The sequence below is a fragment of the Metarhizium acridum genome (assembly GCF_019434415.1).
Source record: "Metarhizium acridum strain ARSEF 324 chromosome Unknown scaffold_356, whole genome shotgun sequence".
Taxonomy (NCBI): Eukaryota; Fungi; Ascomycota; class Sordariomycetes; order Hypocreales; family Clavicipitaceae; genus Metarhizium; species Metarhizium acridum.
The window spans coordinates 1,096,012-1,117,749 of record NW_027094030.1 but is presented as its reverse complement, the minus strand read 5'-3'; the positions used below and the strand labels follow the sequence as shown (position 1 = coordinate 1,117,749).

General features: G+C 46.9%; 2 protein-coding genes across 2 annotated transcripts; both read right to left on the bottom strand.

The window, feature by feature from the left end:
* Positions 1-9,324: 9,324 nt before the first annotated feature.
* Positions 9,325-10,546, bottom strand: J3458_015692 (uncharacterized protein). The gene is made up of 2 exons (XM_007812168.2): positions 10,243-10,546; positions 9,325-10,089 (listed from the first exon to the last, which is right to left on the bottom strand). The coding sequence occupies exons 1-2, from the start codon at positions 10,297-10,299 to the stop codon at positions 9,649-9,651; spliced, it is 498 nt and encodes a 165-aa protein (XP_007810359.2). The 5' UTR covers positions 10,300-10,546; the 3' UTR covers positions 9,325-9,648.
* A 4,745-nt stretch (positions 10,547-15,291) lies between these two features.
* J3458_015691 (uncharacterized protein) lies at positions 15,292-20,145 on the bottom strand. The gene is made up of 11 exons (XM_066120896.1): positions 19,363-20,145; positions 19,026-19,311; positions 18,740-18,973; positions 17,942-18,687; positions 17,728-17,890; positions 17,320-17,652; positions 17,135-17,258; positions 17,014-17,085; positions 16,898-16,948; positions 16,780-16,844; positions 15,292-16,722 (listed from the first exon to the last, which is right to left on the bottom strand). The coding sequence occupies exons 1-11, from the start codon at positions 19,480-19,482 to the stop codon at positions 15,410-15,412; spliced, it is 3,507 nt and encodes a 1,168-aa protein (XP_065974224.1). The 5' UTR covers positions 19,483-20,145; the 3' UTR covers positions 15,292-15,409.
* Between the last annotated feature and the right edge of the window lie 1,593 nt (positions 20,146-21,738).

Genomic DNA, 21,738 nt, shown 5'->3' with positions numbered 1-21,738 from the left:
GGGTGGAATTGGAATGCATTTCATCGTCCGATAAGTTATTATGATCAGACAAAGCTTCCGTGCTTTCCCTGCCTATGCTTGTAATAGAAGCTTCCACCATACCGTCGTACTCGGTTTCGCTACCGCTATTAATCTCAAAAACATCGTCCGATGTTGGAGTAGTTCAGTGTCAGTTATCAAATCTGTCGAAGAAGACGTGGCTAGGTGCAAGTTAGGACAAATGGCCACCTAATACTATGGCATTCGCAGTTGCAACGCGGGTTGATGGGTTGTGGTAGATATAGATGGGCATACCGACTGGCTCCAAGAGCTTTGAACGATCATAGAGAACTTCCACCGCCGTGGCTAGGTTGTCCTTTTGAACATTAATGCTCGCCTTTGTTTCCTGGCGTAAACCCAACTGTTCTAGCGGTCCTCCCCATCCAGGCTCTCGCGATGTGTGGGCAGTCTTGAATCCGGGGTGCTGCTCAAGTATGCCACTCTCCTTAATGACTTTCCGAGCCTCCTTCCGGTAGTAATCTTTCTCAGATATAAATAAAACCGTAGGAGATGCCGTTTTCTCTGTTCTCCCAATCATGTATACTGTTAAAGTGACCCAATCTTCACTTGACACAGATCCAAACCAACCGTCCAGGTGGCTTAATATCTGTGGCCTCAGCTCAGAGTAAAATCGATCTCGAGCGGAACCTTTAGCCGCCCAACAATGATTTGCGAAATTGATTGTGCCAATGTACCTTCCAATACAGTCTGGAGGTTGCTGCACATGCGGACGTGGACTGCCCCTGGCAATCGAAGTCTCCAAGAGTTGGCTGGTCATGACATCGGCGTGACGAAACGAGGCATCACTGAGGACCCTGAGAAAAGGAATTCTATGGTGGAGAACTGACCGCAGGTATGAATCAAATTTAAAAGGGCGAAAAGCCTGTCCAGATACATTTCAACCTCATTTGACCACCTGCAGACGATGGAGGCGCAGTCATGTAGGGTATCACGAATACCTAAGCCTAAAAAACAAGCCTGTAACGGTGACGAATGATTAATTGCGAGAAAAGACACTCTCACAATCCCCGGTCCGGTCGCCGAGGCTTATTCCACTGAAATTGCAGGTCGGCCATGCAAGGTATCTGCCCGGATTCCGTTCTCCCATATAGCAAAGAAAGGCGTGGCCCAGAGGAGAGGAGTGCCCAACATCCAATCTTGCGAATGTGTTATGCCAAAGCCGCCGTACGAAGGTCCACGGTACCTAGTATGCCATTAAGCAGATAAAGCAACGACAGTTCGGTACAGCAAGTGGCGTCTGTTGTGCGTATGCAACATATCCAGAACATTGCCAAGCATATGTTGCCGGATTGCGCTCGGGCACAGCTTCGTCGTTACTCTCGTTCCACAATGCCATGAAGCCTTGATTGACCAAGGCCGGCATGTACTGGTAAGAAACCATCAAGGTATATATGATATAGTGCGCCGGTTTGAAGACCTTACTTCCCGACACGAAATTGAAGAAGGCCTGATATCGAGGCTTTATACGCCCCATCGACATGACGAAGACGACGTATTAGACCGCACGATCGATCTCGCAGCCCGATTACATCTCATGGTCAATATTTCTGTTGACGAACCCGTGATTTCCGGACAAGTGCAGCTGGGATGGATATTTGGAATACTTAAAGAATATCTGAACCGCCACTTTAGCGAGCCCCAGGTGCTTGGAAATGACGGTATCAAACTAGAACAAATGTTCACAGCGGTGGATCTGGAGCACATTGCGGGAATAAGGATAAAGCCCACGGATAACTTGGCAGATCATCTACGGATGATTGATAAAGAGAACAAGGTTGTTGCGATATTCCACCATGCTGCTTTCTTGAAGCGGCAGACCAGGTGCGTCTAAGACAAGCTTTCGAAGGCTGTTGCTGACTGGGACAGTCACTTACATCCTGATGGTCCCCGGGAAGAAACACTACGAACATTGTGGCTTCTCTTCCCATAGCATGATAAGTAAACTTGAAATTGGTTAAGAAGGCACCCCAAATCATATTAAATCGACATGACATTACTGACATGTGACCTAATGCGACTTAACTATCGACAAATTAAGGGACTACACTTCTAGCATAACCGCTTAATTATCTCAAAGCAGGCTTTCGACCAGTCTTGGCCTGAAATAATATCACAGTGGTGGTTGGATCGGCGGAATGGCGTCCAATGGTAACCTTCTTAGTGGCTATTATTATCCTGTTCTTAACCATCTTCTTTGGCATGGTGCAGAGCGTTAAAGGGGCATTGCAAGTCTACAAGGCGTTTCATCCGTCGTAGTCCATCTTGACACAACCGGCTTCGCTAGTGATTGCCAGCTGGGGTGGGATCTCTGCGCTTAGATTCGGCTGCTGGAAATCGGCGACGTCAAACCTTTGCAGGTAACGATGAAACTCGAATTGCTCTTTAAACCAAAACTTTCTCCATCTACAGTCGACCCGCCAGCAATACCCAAGTCCGCTTTGGCAGGACGGAGGCAGTATTGCCAATTCTCGTCTGCATCTTAAGCTTTCATCTGCCTATTTATTCCACGTAATAGCTAATTTATTTACGTTTTGTCACGTTCTTAGAGTCACAGTTGGCTTGATTAAATGCTGTGGCACGCAGGTAGTTAGCCGCTCTCGATTCAACACCCAGGGGTAGCATCTATGTTCTACGATGAGCCTCACGGCTGGCCAAGGTAGAATGTACCGTTAGCTCACCATCTCCAAAACTAGTTGCTTGGGTTAGAAGACTTGCTCTTTATCGTAGAAAACATTAAAGGTAGGAGAGCTGTGACAATGATGTACCTACTTGAAATCGAAGATCCAAAAAAAAAAAAAAAATCTACTTTTACCCAGGTACCTATTTTTATACCTTGATTAGCACCGTTAAACTCTTACATGATCTCAACTAACTTTAGTAAACACATTTTTTAGGTTTCATTACATTACAACCAATTTTAAAAACCCCATTACGATACAGAATCAGGACAACTCGAAAAGGCGCCGGGGGCCTAATCAGGCTTAGAAACAACTCCACGTATTGTAGCGTTATCAACTCCGCCAGGGCTAGTGTTTTGCCAGATTTCTCTCAAAGACGCCCATCGTCCGCGTTGAGGGTGGTCATGTAACAAGGGTTCAGCCTCGCCGCCACATCGCACAATCTCGGCTTTACATCCTTGTTTTCTAGTATACCTAGGTAGCCAAGAAAAGAGCAATTTCGTCACCCTTGTCTCGTCTAAGAGCCCCAACTCCAAACTCCACACCGTGTGGCTGCTGCATGGATAGACCCAAGCTAAGAACGTCCCGAAAGTATAAGCCCCTTGAGTGAGTCGTTATTCAGAGGTCCAAAATGCCGTGTCAGTCTAACAGTAACCGCAGTCTGCGTGGTCAAGCGATCGAGGTTATGGTGGGATCCGATGCCCAAACGATGTTTAGTGGTTCACGGGCATTTCATATGCTCATCTTCAGACTTTTTTAAAGCTGTAACGAATAGTCACTGGGGGGAATCAATCAATCGGTCCGTTAACCTAGGCGAGGAAGTCCCAGAAGTGTTTGTACTGCTATTGGTTCCCTGGATACTAGATTAGTCTCAAAGTCAGCCCTCATATGACGTTCTGGGCAGCCGGGCAGCCGATCTTGTCGTCTCGACTACGTACCTACTTTGCAGACGGGGCAACCGGAACAAACTCCCTTCCACCAGGCCATATTTAGTATTTAGCGCCACTTCGATTCGTTGGTGACGAGCAGATCCTACTGGCTGAGAGCGCCGAATCGTCTCGCTAGGACGGACGCAGTTAATGTCGCACAGCGTCACAGCGTCAAAAACAGAACATTGAATGGATATCAACCACTAGTTGCGCTCATTGAAGCCAACTATGCAGCCACAACAAATACATCCATCTAGCATGGACCCTCCATTACGTGTCCCTGATCCAAGCTCTCTCTTTTGTCATGGGCCTTCCAGCTACACTACCGAAAGTGGAGAACTCTCCTGGTAGTTTATGCTCGCTATCTGGTATAATATACTATCACATCTCTCAAGACCTTAACGAGATCGACTCAGATACTATCAAATCTAGCTAACTATTAATTGCATCTTAAACCTCAAAGCCAAATCGCTCTTGACGAACCTTGGGTGGAAGGCTTAGGAATTCCGATCTAGTAATATCCCCTAATTTGTCAAGGTTAGGTTGAATTTTTTTAATCCTCGCCCGGAAATCGTCGACCCTCGTTTTATTCAGCCTATCCTCGTTTAGGTAAACTGCATCAGAGAAGAGGGCGTAGGTATCAGCATTCATTATGCTCTCATCCTTCCTGAGGTTCGTAGCTTTATGTAGGCCGTATGCTATATCCTGAGTATCCTTGATCCATTTTAAATGAGTAAATTCATGAATTACGGTGTGGATAATAGAGGATATTTCGTCAAAATCCGGAAACATAGGTTGGAAATAACCTCGCTTGCAAAACATCAAATTGGCTGGGTCTGAATCGCGGAATATAGAGGCAAAGACAGGGCGGCGGCATCGGTTAGGACTGCAAGTAATGTAAAGTCGTGTATTGTTGAGGCTACACAAGGTAGCGACTTTATCGAAGGTATTGGCGACAGAGTTCCTGGTTTCCTGGCTTGAGTCCTTGAAATAGCCCTCCATTAGCTCAGCTGAACCAGTCAAGGCAGCTTTCCGCGCCGCTGTAGCTAAAGACGCACAGCCAAGAATGCCTTCCTTTAGCACGCTCAGATAATCAGGAGGGCACTTATAGACTCTCTCCTCAAATGCTTCCGGCAGGGGGGGGGAAAAACTTAGGGTAGATTAATGCATTGTCTAACTTGTATCGAATAGAGCGGACTAGCTTCGTGCTTCCAGCCTCGGCGGTACGAAAGGTAGCATCGATCCAGAAAAGAGTGTTTTTGTTACCGCAAAACCCAGAGGCGTTACGAACATCGAGCAAGTCGATAGTTGTAGTAATGCTCCCCCCTGCTGGCATAAATTGGAACTCTGACTCATTTTTTGGGTCGGTACGTGGCCGGTCAAAGCTGTTCGTAATACCCACTCTGCAGCCTGCGCAATGAGTAAGTATTAATCACTTGTAATTACTGTAGGGAATGAAGGCATACTTCGCTCGAGAAAAACGCGCATTGATTCTAGGGGGTTACCATCAAGAACACTACCGGCTTTGAGGATATTAAAAGCCTTTGGGCTTTTATTCTCAATAGTTATATTAAGCTTGGTCCATGTATCCAACTCGGCTCGGACATTAAGGCTTTTAGGCCAGTCTTCCGGGACAGCAGGATGGGCAGCGGCAAGTGTTAGCGGTGCAATAATTGCTAGCAGCCTCATGTTTAATGGTAGAACCAGCACCGATTTGGCTGAAGTGGGCGATCAATAAGGCTATAAATGAGGAAATATTGAGAAGTGGGAGCTCAAGGCGATTTCAAGCTTAGTGCTAGCGTTGAAAGTATCTTGTTCCCTCATATACCACCAGGGCAAAGAAGGGCGTCTTTATAAGACAGTAAGCGTTCATACGCATGCAGACCATCTAGCGGGTATATTAACATTAAATTCATGCACATGCAGACCATCTACCGGGTATAGTAACATTAAACTTCGAAGGTTGTGGCGTGATAAAGCACGAGGTGGGCCGGTTTCTCCCACGATTAAGGGTGTAAGAAAATCCCCACCGCATTAGGTACGTATGCAGGGACGGGACGAACACCTGTTAATAATCAAGCGTATTATAGAAAAAAGACTCCCACAGAGCGTCCGACTAGTCACTAGTGCTTTTCGGTGGGACTTGGCTAGGTAGTGTCAATGCCAATTAAATTTCTTCCAGTTAATCGTTTATGCGTTTCTTGTAAACTAGCTGGTTTACGTGGCTGCTTCTTATCTTGTGTATTGTCTTTTATCTGCGATATTACCAAGGTGAATATAGACTCATGTAGCTACCGTGGTAAAGAACGTATAATAAAATGCTAGTAGTAACCTGTTTGAGTGAAAAGTTAGCTATTTTCCCTTATATTAGCATAAAATGATTAAATAAAAGTAAACAGCGCAAATAATATATTAGTTAGAACTACTTTTATATAGTATTTTCTATAACCTCATTACACTTACTAAGGTAGTTACTACGAGTAGTATATTATAGAGTTTTTATTTTGTATAACCAGTAATAACTTATAATAAACAAGGATTCAGTTTTGTAGCCTTAGTGCGGCATTTTTTTCCTATAAATTATTACATTCAATGCGTTGTAGATATGCTTGCTCGTATTATACGAGATAGGGGAATACGAGTTAATTTCGGTAAAGTGGACATTTATACCCACGAAGTACCGGACGCAGAGGCGTGGACCTTTTTTACCACGTTTTCAAGTTGTTAGGGTAGGCTGAGGGAAGTCTTTATATGCAATATAGTTAGTGATAACGAAGCCTAACGGCGACCTGTTTAGTAAACACTACTAAAGACACCTCTTACTTAGATACTTAGCATCTTTACGCGCGTGTATATTTAGATTAGGAAAAGCAGGAAGAAGCTCAGGTTAAGCTTAGAGAGAACTTAAGAACTTAAGAAGCTTGCTATCACTTAGTAAAGTAATAGATGATTAGCGCTTGAGTTACTGTGGCTAAAAGCAGCAATGTAATGCGTCTTGATCAACGTTCTGTTGCAAAACAGACATAGCCTGACTACAGGCTAATAGCATGCGACTATAATATTGATCGATAACTGAGAGCGCGATGTCTTGTGTGATATCCAATTATATCTGTTATCATAGTGGAGTCGTAGCGATAACACGTTTAAAGCCCAACAACAACAATGCCCAAAAAGGGCATCGCCGATATAGGACCTACCAGGTTACACAGACTGAACACATGACCCGCTGGGAGCCTTAGGCATAACTATTCCTTTCATGTATATATAGCGGCTACTAGTCCCTTTCTTTCCCTTTACAATCAAGGACATTTAATATCCAACAAGAGTATCTTTGAATAGAGTCATTACGCTCCAAGCCCTTGATACCAAGCCCTTGTCACATACCGTCCCAGGGTGACCTTTCTATAAAGCCGTAACTAGTAACCCTTACTCCGCTGGCCATCTCGCAATTTCCATCTCAGCCCTTCTCACGATCTCCATGCCTTTAACACAATGAGGCCTGGGAGTTTTTTCATTGTTTTGGCGTTATCCACGAACATTAAGGGAGCAGAACTGGATTCTGGACTATCGCACTCTCCGTTAGAACAGGACCAAAACATACGCCACTACTCTGCATATGACTCTGATTGCCTAAAAACTTGGAGATGTGGTCCTGAGAAGCAGTATTACTGCTCAAAAATCAGCGGTAAATGGCTTTGTCTCGTAAGCCACAGACTATACCATAATAACAGACCTGGCTTAACCATAACTATTACTTAGGGTACGAAATGTCCTAATTTTCCGTGTGGGAACGATTGGTTCCAGTGCAATAACGAATGCGGTTGTGATCCAGGTCCGCCGCTGAGGCGAGGACTAGCGGTAGACCATTTGGGGCACTGCTATGAACCTTGAGGATGGACACCCTCTTTGCAGGGTTTGGTGATGGAGATATATTGAAAATGCGGCAGTACTATCTTGCTTCGCATGGTTTCACTCTTTGACGTACGAGATCAAGTTGCAGAAACGGTTTCCCAGTTCTTGAGTCACCGTGCCCAATCACTGATCTAGATAGCATCAGGACTAAACACGAGTACGTATCCCATCATTCGATAAAGCGCATTGAAAGTCATCTCGCTTGTGGCTGTCACGCCTATTCTGTGGCAACAAATGGGATTACTCGCGATATTCGGCAACGTATTTGAAGCCCCGATATGGATATCAGCTTGAGTTCGTTGTTAGTCAAGACGACGATCATATACCAAGACGAGCGACATACTCGGCCATTTTCTTGCCAGCCCATGTCCTTCGCCCACTGTTGAACACGGGGAACTCGTAGGGTGACCTCTAAATAAGCTTCCCAAGCTCAATCCGCCTCTCAGGTGCAAACGTATCGGCGTCTTCGCTCCATACAAGTTTCCACCTATTCATTAACCAGGTGCACCACATTACTATCGTACGCTTGGGCAGGAAAGTGCCATTGGGTAGTGAAGTTGCTAGCTCGCACTGCCTGAGTTTGAAGGGTTGGGGGGGGTAGAGCTGTAGGGCTTTATAGAAGACTTTCGTCATGTATGGCAGCGCCGCAGGTCGAAGTGCAGACGATTCAAGCCTTGGGGAAGATGTCAAGATTCATAATTCATACTTTGGATAGATATCACAACGGACAGAACAGAGTCTCACCCCAGGGTCAGTCGTGGCCAGTGAATGATTGCCTATCAATACCGGAATGGTAAAGTATAAGAATAACTCGGCCTGCTATTAGTGCATTCATTATCACGCACGCAAAGAGAATTCTGTCTGCTCCCTCTACCTACCTAGGCAGTCTGCATACATCGATTGTACCAGCCCCTCCTGTTTGGGGGATGCTAGAAGATGCATTCGATCATAGCAGGGGTACGTATGTCTTGATTCGTGTAGGTCCAAGGGGTGTTACATGTACCAACCATATCGGACATATGTTTCTGATATCATGGCCGAGTATATCGACCTTGTACTTAGTCTGGCTGTATGCTTGAGGAGCTAATAGAATTTCCACTCGGTTCAAATGAAAACAATCGGTCCAAGCGTCTCACATTACGGTGTGCATCATGTCTAGTGTGGCTGACAGTCCAAGTCTATCTCGAGACTCTGCTAAATTATAGACTATTATTAGAAATTCAAAGGGATATTCTGAATTAAAAACCCTTAATATAGGTCTGCTATCATTCGTTTAGTATGACGGGGTTTGGGGGTTGATCCGCTTAACATATTTAGGTGCTATTCGACTACACTCGTTATCAACATGTCTGTTTTTCTTCTTCCTGTAGTTTTTAGCTTAGAATTACCCTCTTACATTTAGTCTTCAAATATGTTGGAGAAGAGGTAAGTAGCTATTAATAGTTCTATCATTCAAGACTGTCAGGGAAGGATAGTACACGAATGATAGCGACGTACCTGTTCAATGGCATTTCCCCCGAAACAGTGTAACCTATTCCGCTCAGCGATTAATTTGCTAGCTGTGGTTGGCAGAATATTAGTAGACTCATTTACTGTATTCAAGGCGTGCGTTCTGGAGACTAGGCAGAAGGTGTCACACGGTTACACGAGGGCTACGACCACGGGACCTAAGGCAAAGACCCTCACCGACCTCTTGTACTTATAGAGACCTTTGGTCCCTCGAGGCCTTGAGGAATACCAAGGATTCTTGATACCAAAGACTGTTATTAGATGAATAGAGCTATTGCTCCAAGCCCTCACAGAGCCCTTGTCACAACTATCGCAAGGTGTAAATCAAAACTTCCTGCAAAAGCCACTGAAAACAGAACCGGAATTGTTACAAGGCTGGTGTTCAGAGGATATTCCTCCTAACCATACAAAAACAGGCCCGAAACACTACCCTGCGAGACCTCAGGAATTTGGTGGTCAACATCGCATCCTTAGTTCAACAAGAACATACCAGCACAGGGTTTTCCAGAAGGCTCTGCTGCTCTCTCTCTCTCTCTGGAAAACGGACCCAGGCTTCAAAATTAGCGCTGTGCAGTCTCAGCCAAAGCCTGCACCGTACTTCTTAGCAACGTTACATCCGCGCCTTGAATTCTTTCAACCACGCCGTCCTTGGGTTTCTTTGTAGATGTGCTGTGCTTGTTACTTTGCACTACAACCGACGTGGGCTCTCCATCTTTAAAAAATAGAAAGGTCGGCATAGCGGTAATCTTGTAGTGCTTAGCAACACCTTTACAATGGTCAACGTTGACTTTGGCAAAAGCGAGCTGTCCCTTCGAAGCATATTCATCGGCCAGCTTTGAAAATTTTGGAGCGATGGCGCGGCAAGGAGGACACCAGTCGGCGTAAAAGTCGACAACGACATAAGTGGTAGATGATAAGAGAGACTTTAGCTCAGAAAGCTCGCTAATTTTACGAACGTTGCTAGACGTTTCTGGAATAGGCGAGCGGTCTTGTAAAAGAATCTATGAAGCGAATACCTGTCAGTGTACTGCATCTCGCGGAAAACGAGTGTTGGCAAAGTGATGAAAGAGCGGCAGATGCATTGTACGCTCTTCCATCGCTCTTCTCATCTGTGCATGCAGCCTATGGTGAGGCAGTAGATTAAAGCGACTTACGGGGCCGATTATAAGGATTATGACGACAGCCCAGATGATGTATTGTACTGTCTCCATATTTCAGTAGAGTAAAATAAGATGTGCTAGACTTGACGTTACGTTGGGAGATGGTGAGATGTTTGGAAAATACCCAACAATGGGCGTGGCGGTGTCGCGGCGTTTTAATTGCTGTGCCCGACAACAAAGGGACTGGTATCGGAATAAACATTATTCCGGAATTGATTGGGTGCGTGATTTAGTTGAAAACGGCCCAAGGCATCTTAAATCTTGTAAAAATACTGCTATAGTACAATTTGGACACGGCTGTACGGCCTCACGGTTTTGTTGATGCAAAGCTACCACACATATGTCGTATGGTACTCGGTGCTGGCCACAAAAATTTGCGAGGCGCGAAGGAATCGGGCCTGATTTGGTTAGTCAACTTGGACCCGATCCTTGTACTTGACGCTTGGTAAGTTGTGGAAATGTCCGCATGGTCCGAGCAATGGCTCAAGGAGGGCCATGGAGGTATTGCAAGCTCCGCCAAGGTGTCTGGGCAAGATATGTATGCCCCAGCGCATATAGCTAGATATCGTTGCTAGGGATTGTATCCAGCTCAATAATATAATACGAATCGAGAGTTATAATATGTGGGATGATGATATGCGCTAACGGTTTAGCGGGTGTATTGACAACTAACTAGGTGATTCTGGCGAGTGACCAGCGCTGGAGAAGGAAAAGAAAACAAAAGAATAAAAGAGCAACTGTGAGCTCGATTCCGTTAGTCTCGCTAGTTGCTGGAGTCTCTGGCCTGGCGGACCGGGACGAAAGGCGAGAGTGCAAGCGGAGCCGGTTACATATACCAGTTGATGACTTCAAGTAGACATATATGTCATCCCCAAGTCGGTTCTAACTCGTGAAGATATGCTATTTCGGTCCTCCCATGGCCGTTATCGAGCAGATACGAGGACACCGAATTAATCCCGGCTCCACAGAACACGGCCACAATTGTCCAGACCGCGCCGCAGTAATTGACTTGCATGCCGACAAGACATGGATCCTAGTAACGGGTTTACTAAGCGTACTTATGCAAAAGACCTCGCACCTGATACTTACGGGCATTTTGAAACACAGGTGCACGAATTGCGCCCAAGTTATCTGTTCCTTGCGCCTGCAGAACTATTTCGTGTGGCTATGGAGGCAGCCAGCGGTAGGTTTAATATTGATGTGTTATATTTGAGCTGACAAGGGGGAGGAAAAGCCAGCGTTGAGGGCCTGGAAAGTCGGGGGAGAAGAATACTTAATATGCTTCCTCCTCAACCAACATCTATTTCCGTACACCAGGCCGAATCACTTATTGCATAAAAACCTAGCTGCTGCTGTTGAGCTGTACTTGAGAAGCCCGTAAGCCAATTCTCGTCTTTCCACACACCACTATGATAACCCCTCATGCATTTAGTACGTGGCATCACTTCGGCTTCGTGTGTCTGGGACGTGTAGTGTTCCACATGTGTCTTCTGGGCTAACAGGCGGGGGCCGAGCAGCAGTGGAAAGGAGCCACAAGCCACGTCAAACTATTGCTATTTATCCTATTGATTCCTACACAGAAGAGCAGAGCAGTAGCACTGAGATCACAAGGTCGATCGGTACGATAAATAAGGCAGCGGTTAGGCACAATTCTCGTATCAGCTTACCTGCCATGGCCCTTGTGCAACCCACCCGCTGGGGATGAGGGATGGCACATTCTGGTCGCTGTTCAAGCCGTAGTCCTCCCACAGTGTCTGACGTTGCATCATTTCTGACAAGTCACGTTGTATATCAAAAGAAATGGTCAAATCGTCAAGCCCTGATCTTATACGCCGACCGCCAGCCGCAACGGACACCGGGATAAGCCTGCAGCCATCGGCGTCTAGCCCCCTCTGGTTTGGCATCCTGGATGACTTTCCCCCATCTTGAGTTGCTTCGTGGCGATCGGTCAATGGCATCAGGCAGCGGGTGTGTTGGCTCTTCAGAATTTGATGTGACGAGGCAACCAATCGCTATCGGCTATATTGCTCGGTGAGAGAGAGGTATGGTCCAGACCACTTGTATTCGCAGGAAAGGCTGCAAAGCGAACTGAGCGGCACCTGTGCTTCATTGCTATCGACTAGAAACCCAAAACTGACATGACTTCTCCCCGTCCGTCGGCTATTCCGGCAGTCACCACCTCGCCCCGGCAGAAGCAGCATAGATGCGCCGACTCACACAGATTCACCCCAATGACACGACTCCCGTCCAGGAGACCACTCGAGACCAGATCGATGCAGACTCGACCTCACACAGGGACCTACGTGGTGACGGTGAATTAAGACTCATTCACTCATTCGTGATGATAGTGATCCATCACCATTAACCCTAACCCTAACCCGGGGGAAAACACTTCTTGACACTTCGATGCTGGGTCCGAGTCCGTAACGCGACGACCTGCTTTTCCCCGTCTCATACTTCTCAGAGAGCCTCCCGGTCTCTTAGTTTACATTCATACGCCTTGCTCTATATATGTGTGATGACAGCGGGTTATTAGTTTCATTTTCGACCACTGTTTTACACCACTGCGTTATCTCTCTGGTAGTATTGCGTCTTATAATCCCGAATCCACGACCGACCCAACTACAGTGTGCAGAGATTGTGTCACCGTACTCTCAATACTCTGTTTGCAAGTGTAGTCCACGCAGCTTTCTGCTTACATTCGTCTAGCCCCTGTATGGAATACAGTGCAATTCTGGTCAGGGGATTTCTAAAAATTTATTAATTATCTTTCATAAACCAAGCCCAACAAAGTTTAGAACGCGGAACCGCAGGGGATAATCTCTGGTGCTGTAGGTTCACATCTATTTCTCCTCTGCGAGTATAATAAGTAATGCATCACTTACTAAAACGCATTTACATAAGACCATCCCTGTGGATAGCATGGGCCTCAAGGCGCTGAATAAGAGCGGACCGGTAAAGTTTGTTGAGGTTAAAGACAGCGATCCTGACAACCCAACATACGGAGCCAATCTGGGGGTATTCCATCAACTGCACTGTTTGGTACGTTTCGAAGAGTTGCTGCGCGATATGGAGGAAGTTGATACGGGAAACGCCAACCATACGATACATGACGGAATCTAGTGCGGCAGGCAACTTGGACTTTTGACAAGTTCGATCCGTCATGGGCCATGTATCCTCAGTCGTTGGTAGAGCCTCTTACTGCCAGAATGCATCTAGACCATTGTCTCGAGGAGCTTCGTATGGGTCTTATGTGCTATGCAGACATTAACCCCGTGCTCACTGAAAATGACAAAGGTGCCTCGCAAGGCAGACTTCAACGTTCATCGGAAGTGTCGGGACTTTGACAAGATTGCAGATTATGTACGACGGCATGGCGTGTCTTTGAAGCCGTTATAGGTCATTAAGACGCATCACTTGTGATGTAATGAAGCACCCTTTTCGCAGAGAATCAAGTAGTAAGCCAACGCGACATCACATCTGGTATGTGTTGGAATTTCACGGGGATTTGCGAGGGCCATAAATGAGGTGGATTAGCAATACCGTTCGCCACGTGTTGATTGTTTCACATCAATATTCTTGTCTAGCCTGAATTCTATGCCCAACGCCGACCAACTTGACAGCAGTTGCGAAAATTGAAATAGAAAGTGACAATATATCTCTTTACAATCCTAATACCTCTGCTGGGTTGGCAGCTGCAATTTCTTCATCATAATCGCCCCGGCGAATAATGCGCCCTTTCCCGAAGTTCACCTTCCATCCGCTCATTCATCTCTGCTCTAGCTGTAATTAAATGCAGCTCATATGTCAGCTACAAGAATGCAAGAGAACTGTTTCTCAACTCACCAAACAAAGTTGGCTCAACTAGGCTGCTCAATAGCAGCATAATAACAACGTAAGGGCGGGACAGCAGATTCATGTCTGTTGGTGGCCTAATAATACGAACAACGTGGAGCCTAACTGGAAGAAATATCTCTCGACTTGCTTGATATCTGCAAGAACTGGAGGGAATTGATGTCATATATGCTAGCAACCTGACCACCTAGAGTAGCATCCACGTAAAATGGAGTTACTGACATGGTGCGGCGGATGCGATGACACACAGTGGCCAGCGGGAGAGGGGGCAGTCCGCGGTGTCCTCCAATTTGCGTACACGACGGGAAAGGGAGTGTTCTTCCTGCAGGTGCTTCCCTGCTCGGGTTCGCGATGACTTCTTGTGCTGGTTGGGAAAGCTCGTGTTCTCGGTCGCGAACATGTACTTGACACGACTTGCAGCCAACGTGCTTGACTTTATGCAGCTTACTACACATGTACAGGAAGCCCACTGTCAAGGACTTAACGGAGACTCACCGGCCATTGAGTCAATGGCGTGGATGCTACAGTAATGACCCTCCACCACTTGCCCAGCTCGTTGATAGATGCCTGATCCGCTGTTACACAGGTTTCTCGTATCGGGAACCCGGCAGGCCCCTTGCCATTCCCCCAGCGTCCGGCCTACCAAGTCACAATGCCGACACAATCGTGGCTCACTGTTGAGGACTGACACCGTTGTCATTGCTACAATTTTCCGGTGGCATGTGAAACGTTTGAACCGCCCATACACAGCCTTGCCCACACTGGACCGCCTGAGCCTTTTCTTTCCCCAGTTGCAGATGTTAGCGTCTACTATTGATACGTCTTATTAAACCTAACCGAACGTCGTTGAAGAAGTTGACGTGGTTGTTGTGGAGCTCAACAGCTCCTAGGCTTCTCTGCTGGCTTCATCTTGACTACCCATCACACCACTGGCTCTTGTGTTATCTCACAGCAGAAATTGTTACCAATTTGACTAGTATTCACTCTGAAACAAGGGCAAGGAGGGACGAGTCAGTCGCCGTCATTCAGAGAAGACGTGTCTGATGTGGTGTTTGCAACTCCCCTCTTCTGGCCCTCGCAAATGCAATTCAACAGGGTGTTGGACTCTCATCGTTCCATTCGGTAAAATCTCTAGTGAAATTCTACAGTGATGTTCACCCTGTGTAAGCATTAACCTGAGATGATGCGCGGCAATGTCTTACGGGTCAGACTCAATTAGAGGACGTGAGAACAGACGCAAGTTCATTGTATAAAAAGTACTTCACTACCACAATGCCCCAGAAGATACCAGGTCGGATTCTACGTTTTAGATTCTCAATTGAGAATCACTAGTCAAAAGTTCGTGTGGTGGTCCAGTTCTCACGACTCTACCACGATCAAGTACCACGATGGTGTCAAAGTCGCGTATAGTATCAAGCCGATGAACAACAGAAAATACGGTGTGCTCTTTGAACTCGTCTTCGAGAGCTCGAACCATGACTTGCGCAGTGTGCGCGTCAACCGAGCTCATAGCTTCGTCCAGAATGACTATTCGCCCGACATGCTTCCGCAGGATGGCCCTAGCCAGGCAAACCAGTTGCTTTTGTCCGTGTGAGAGGGACAGGTCTTCAATGTCGGTGTCTAATCCACCATGCAAAGATATGGCGGCCCAAAGCTCCAGTTTATCCAATACCGAAATGGTGTACTCGTCCAAGACTTCTTCGCCGCCTCGTAATCTCCCGTCCTCGGGTTCAGTAACGAGATTGGATCGCAAGCTTCCTTCAAAGAGAACGGGTTCTTGCGGAACAGCTATAAGTTGAGATCGTAGCACTTCACGAGGCATCGCTGTAATATCAGTACCGTCCACTTCGATCGTACCCGAGTAATCTAGCAGTCGAAACAAGGTCGATACCAGGGTAGATTTTCCACTTCCGGTTTTGCCGCAGATAGCTACTTTTTCGCCAGCGTGAAAGCGCAGGGAGATATCTTCAAGTACGGGTGGCCCTTGTTGGGCCGTTGAATAGCTGGCCGTCACGTTTCGCAGTTCAACTTGACCATTTGGGGGCCAAGGCTTAGCGGGACGTCTTCCAGTCGCGTCATCATTCACCGTTTCTAATGGTGTCGTCATCTCGAAAGCTCGAAGGCGTGCAATGGCACCTAAAGATGTTTCTAGCGATGTCCACGACGAAATCAGATCAGCAAGGCCAGAGTTGAAGCCAATTACGTTGAGCATTGCAAGACCAATGCTTCCAGCGCTGGACGCTCCAGTGAAAACTGCCAGAGCGACAAGAATGACAGCGGAAGCCGCCACGAATAAATCTAGCACCAACGTGAGCCACCGCTGAATCGAGTACAATAGGTAATGCGGACGTTGCGATCGGTCTAGAAGATCTAATATCGAATCTTGCATTATAGTCCGCCATTTGAATGCCCTTATGGTTGGTAGGCCCTGGATGGTTTCAAGCAGTTGTTTTATGATGGGTGCCTTTGCTTGTAAATCCAGTAGTCGAAGTTGACGAGACGTGCAAAGATAAAATGTCTGAAGAGCGTACAGCGTAATTAATGCTACGGGTACGATGGCAGCAATGTACTTGGCGCCCATGAGGATAAGTATTGCGTCGCCAATACATCCCAGTAGTCCTATGTTGCCAAGTTAGATCCAGAAAACTAAAGAAAAGAAGCCGGTACATCCCTCACCCCCAACTGTTGTATACATTGCCATTGGCAAGTCTTTATCCACAAGCGACATGTCTTGAGTGAATCTGGTAACATATTAGTCCACAGAGCGGTTGCAAACGCAAATAGCCACATATACCTATTCATTATATCGCCAGAATCCATAGACACAAATAGCGATAACGGGGCTCTAGTCCATAATTTGGTCAACAAATAAACCATTAAATTCTTAGAATATACCATAGGATTGCACACCTTAATACCGTACTTAGTAAGGTCCAGTGCAGGACCTGTGCAGATTTTGGGATTATTTTGACGAACATAACCCTGCAACTCCTGTCAGATTTTCCGCTGATGACGAGGCGAAACTACCTACCAGCATTCAAATCCAATGAGAACGGGGCACATAGCTAGGAAGAAGGCATAAACGCCGAAATATTTGCCTGTATCAACATGGCTCCCAGAAGAGTTCGCCTCACCCCACCACTTCAGCCATATCTCTGCACAGACGCTTAGCAAAATGATATTATCATTGGAGCGAGAGAATTTCCAGTTACTTACGAGGAAAGACTTGGAAGAATTGCTGAAGAATTCCAATCGCCAGTCCAGTAATGCCAAGTGCCCAACCAATTGATCGAAAATAGTAGATATATAACGCTGGATCCCCAGACTTCCTCATCAAATCCTCCATTTCGTTTTCGTCAGCAACCGATGCAAGACCGTCAGTAGCTGCCGACTTGTAGTCGTCACCATCTGCACCTTTGACGTTTGAGGAGCGAGCATCCGTTGTTTTAGTCAATTGGCCATTGTCTATCAGCTGATGATAAGTGCCTTGAGCTTTAACTCGACCATTGTCTAGCATGACTATCTTGTCTGCATTCGGAAGAAAATTCACTAGGTTATTAGCAAACATTGTTAGTATAAGACGACTGTTATCTGCTCTCTACGTGAGGGGCTGATTGATCGCACAGTCATGAGTGGCAAGTATAACGGTAACTTTTCCTTGCTTAGCAAGCCCAGAGGAGCCGAAGACATGCGTCCAGACATAAGCGCGAGTTTCTGCATCGAGGCTGGAGAGGATGTCGTCAACAAAGACTATCCTTTTTCTGGAATATAAGGCGCGAGCCAGTGACTATACTTTCGTCAGCGTCCGCACGTTCCGTATAGCACAACATTCACCTACAACTCTGTGGCGTTGGCCTCCACTGAGCGTAATTCCATTACTTCCGATAGAAGACTGATCTCCGTTGGGCATCTGCGCAAAGTCCTTGTCCAGCGCACAGGCCCGAACAGCAGTCCTATACCATAGCTCATCAATCTCATCAGTGTTTGGACCAACAATATTCTCCTTGATGCTTCCGTGTGTGAGCCACGCTGACTGCGAACAGTACCCAGCTCCACTGATATGTCTAGAGACGAACCCAGTCGCGTGAAGTTCGCCGAGTAAGCCCAACAGAAGCATACTTTTGCCGGAGCCAACCTTGCCAGTAACAATCGTAAGAGAGGCCGGCTCGACATTCAGAGTAATTTCGTGTAGGATAGGTGCGTCTCCTTGTTTTGGTGCGAACGAAGCACCATCCGCCAGGGAAATAGATCTACCTGGTTCGTACAAGCTGCACTGCTCTGCTAGTTCAATATTCGTGCTATCTGCAGATGGTATCACGTCATGTCCCTCGCCAACGGACACCATGTTCCCGTCCGCATCATGGGTAGCCTCAAGAAACTCTTGAATTCTCTCAAAGCAGCCAAGGGAGCTCAGAAAAGAGGGCATCTCAGACAAAAGTCGGGAGAGTGGTGCGATGATCAGTCCCATGATGGAACGAGCGGTGAACACAGTTGCAATTGAGAGCCTCTGGTTGGTGCCACTTTTGGAGACGGCAATAGCGATGCCAAATGTGAGTATAGGAGCCAATGCGGACGGGGTATTGCCTGTACAATAGTAAGATTACGAAAATGTTGTTGAAAACATGGGAGGAAGCACCTAGAACGTTCATGTAGGTGATGAACAAGCGGAAAGATTTAGAGCTCTTGAGCTCTATAACTCTTAGAACTTGTATGTCAGCCAGCCACTTATTTGACATGCCAAGCATTTTGACCTCCTTGATAGATCTGATGACCTTTGACGTGGTTGACACTCGATTTTGTATAGCGTTGTTCCACGCTTTCATTGCCGGGCCAATGTATTTCGATAATTGGCTCATGGCCAGTGTGCAAACTGCTCACATAGTCAACGACAGTTTCATTCATCGTGATGAGTCAAGCTTTACCGATGACAGACACCGCTGGCCCGATGCACCCAGGGCCTAACTCGCGCTCCAAAAGGTATATGGCAAAGCCAATCTCAATTGGATTAGCCCACAGTTCGTGGAAGGCGTGGAATGATGCACAGATTGCGTTTACATCCGGGCCCGTGAGCGTAAGAACAGCTGGTCCAGAGGATTGAGTAGTCGTGCCAGTGAGAGTCAGGCTCTGGACAGATATGACAGAAATCAATGCGCCTCTAATCATAGTAATGGTGCGAAATAGCTGGTGTTGATAAAATCCCGTGGATAACTATGTTTCTCGTCAGCAGAAGGGTCACGAAGCCAGTAGGTGCAAACGTACAGCAGATCCGACAAATGTCAAACCTGTAGCGAGAACTAACGCCCATGCAACACCCGGCATGTGTCCTTGACGTTCTCCCTCAGAGGATGCATCTTGTACGAATAGAATGACTCTTTTCATGAGATATGGCTGTGCAAATTTGAAGCCTATCAATGCAATCCGAGGCAGAATGGTTAGTAAAAGAGGCCATTTCAGAGCTTTGAACACAGAAAATAAGAGGCGGTGGCGGTGGAGGTTGCCCCTTTCTCCTGACTGCCACGCAAGAACAAGTTTGCGCTCGAGAGTTCTTGAGCGAAGCTCTTCATCAGTGTCCCACAGACTATCAAGGGACAAAGTAGCCCGGAATCCCCGGATCAACAATGAGTTTAGCCACCAAAAGAACCCCCGATTTACTATACCGCTTGTGGCCTCTGGAGGGAGTTCCCTCCACGCGCCGCGAAGGCTACGCCTCTTACTCTGAAGTTCTAAGATGAGCAGTACGACTTTTGTCGCCAATGCGGCCGTGAAGAAGGCCGCAATTTGATGGGAAAACCCTTCTAACAGCCATAGCGTACGGCACTGGGCAATGTCAAATAGCGTCGAGAAGACCAAGTAAATAGAGATAATGCTCGATGGTCGAATGGACCGGTTGTGCTCTAGGTAACTTAAGCCGCATAAAGTCGCCCCATTAATGAATCCCAGCGAAGTTGCAGCAGTGGCAACGTGATTCGGATATGGACCACGATAATGAGCCCATGTAACAAGGAGCGCGAGCTGCAAAGTCGTATATGAAACGGAAACAACCTTGATCCGATTTAGAAAAAAATTAGCTCTGGTTGTGTGCTCTGGTCAAACGATGCCAGTGAATGGGAACGAGCAAGTTGGTCTCAGTGATAGCTCATACAAATTTGATGCCTAGTAGGAGATTTGCCTCAACCTTGCGGTTCTCGTAGTACAGTTGCACTATTCGCGGCGTTGCAAAAATCAGAAGCAATACACTTGGCGCTATGGCAAGAATGGCTTGATCAAAGAGAAGAGAGAAGTCAAAACGGTTGATGTCACAATCTGACGCAGCCGGCCACAAGACTGAATCGCAGACACGTCCATGTACAGCAGCAACGTGGGCGTCGGAGGCGTTTATATCCATCGTAAGCTAACACTCTGGAAAGATGAGCAGAGGCATTCGCTGCGGCTAGATTTCAGAGCCACAAGACGATGTTCGTCACTCGCGCCAAGGTCGTTCTGCTGTGGCCAAAGAAGTGAGGGAAGTCAAGATTCTGGATCGCCTGCAACTGCGGTCGAAGATGATTGTTGACTGCAGATGCACTAATTACCCAGGTAGGCAGGAGGTTATGCATGGGAGTCTTGCTATTGGTGGCAGTACAAAGCTGCGACCCACTTCTTTCCGCAAAGATACCCGCGTATGCGCTGATGGACTGACAATTGGAATAAGCACCGCGGGCTGAGGCGGAGTTTTGGTACCTGATTCTTTGAAGTGAGGGCAGGGCCGGAACGGGCATGGTAATTACCTAGGTAGTAGGTCTTGTTGCCCCAAGAGCAAACCAACTCATAATGCAACACCAGACGGAATTGGCAGTCAGCCGTATGCCCCACCTCTGCCGGAACGAATAAACGACCAAATTCTTACTTCGCTGGCCTCGGTTCGTTTAACACTGCGTCTCGTCTCAACAAGGGCTTGGCTGCCGAATTAAAAAGCGCTGATTCACCTGAAGCTTTGTATTCAGGCGTGACAGATCATCAGCTGCGCATCGTGATACCGAGACCGCCATATACCCGAGCAAGCTCCGGATATATGGGCGCACGATACCCTATAGTAACCAAATAATTTATGATCGATTCACAGTTTCACCTGTGCTTCGTTTATGTTGTTACTTTCTTGACACGTAACTGTGAAAAAAAGTAGCCTGTAATACACCCATTCTTCTAACAAGTGCGTATTTTAAGGTTAATCTTGCGCCAATAACAAATCCTGCAGCTACTACGGAAGCCGAATATTGCGCCTTCGTGTAAGCTCCTGAATCCCGCCCGGAAGGCATCACCTTTTGGTTTAGCCGCGGATTTTGGTAGAGCTTCCTTCACACCTGGCAGATCACACTCATTGGCCGCCTACAGAAACGACCATCGCAAAGCCCTCAACAGTTCCTTGACTTATGACAATAGTGATCCGCCATACCGAACTAGTTTATGAACAGCTAGTCATAGATACACTTGAATCACTAGTCTTCCACTTCGAACGGCGGTTGGAGTCATGGCAATATTTAGCTTCCGACCGGCATATTTACCTGGCAATGAAGCCTTTCAAAACCTTCAAATATGTGCGGATCAAGCTTTTTGTCACACGGACACACGGGGGCTACGATCAAGGGGCCTAGGGCA

What these genes read in the sequence shown, in the direction of transcription:
- J3458_015692 (XM_007812168.2), bottom strand. Translation starts at nt 10,299, where the DNA reads ATGGAGACAGTACAATACATCATCTGGGCTGTCGTCATAATCCTTATA. An exon ending in TAATCCTTATAATCGGCCCC is followed by an intron (nt 10,090 to 10,242) that starts GTAAGTCGCTTT and finishes TTCGCTTCATAG; the next exon opens with ATTCTTTTACAAGACCGCTC.
- J3458_015691 (XM_066120896.1), bottom strand. Translation starts at nt 19,482, where the DNA reads ATGAAAAGAGTCATTCTATTCGTACAAGATGCATCCTCTGAGGGAGAA. An exon ending in GAGGCCAACGCCACAGAGTT is followed by an intron (nt 17,891 to 17,941) that starts GTAGGTGAATGT and finishes ACGAAAGTATAG; the next exon opens with TCACTGGCTCGCGCCTTATA. An exon ending in CTCATTGGATTTGAATGCTG is followed by an intron (nt 17,086 to 17,134) that starts GTAGGTAGTTTC and finishes CAGGAGTTGCAG; the next exon opens with GGTTATGTTCGTCAAAATAA.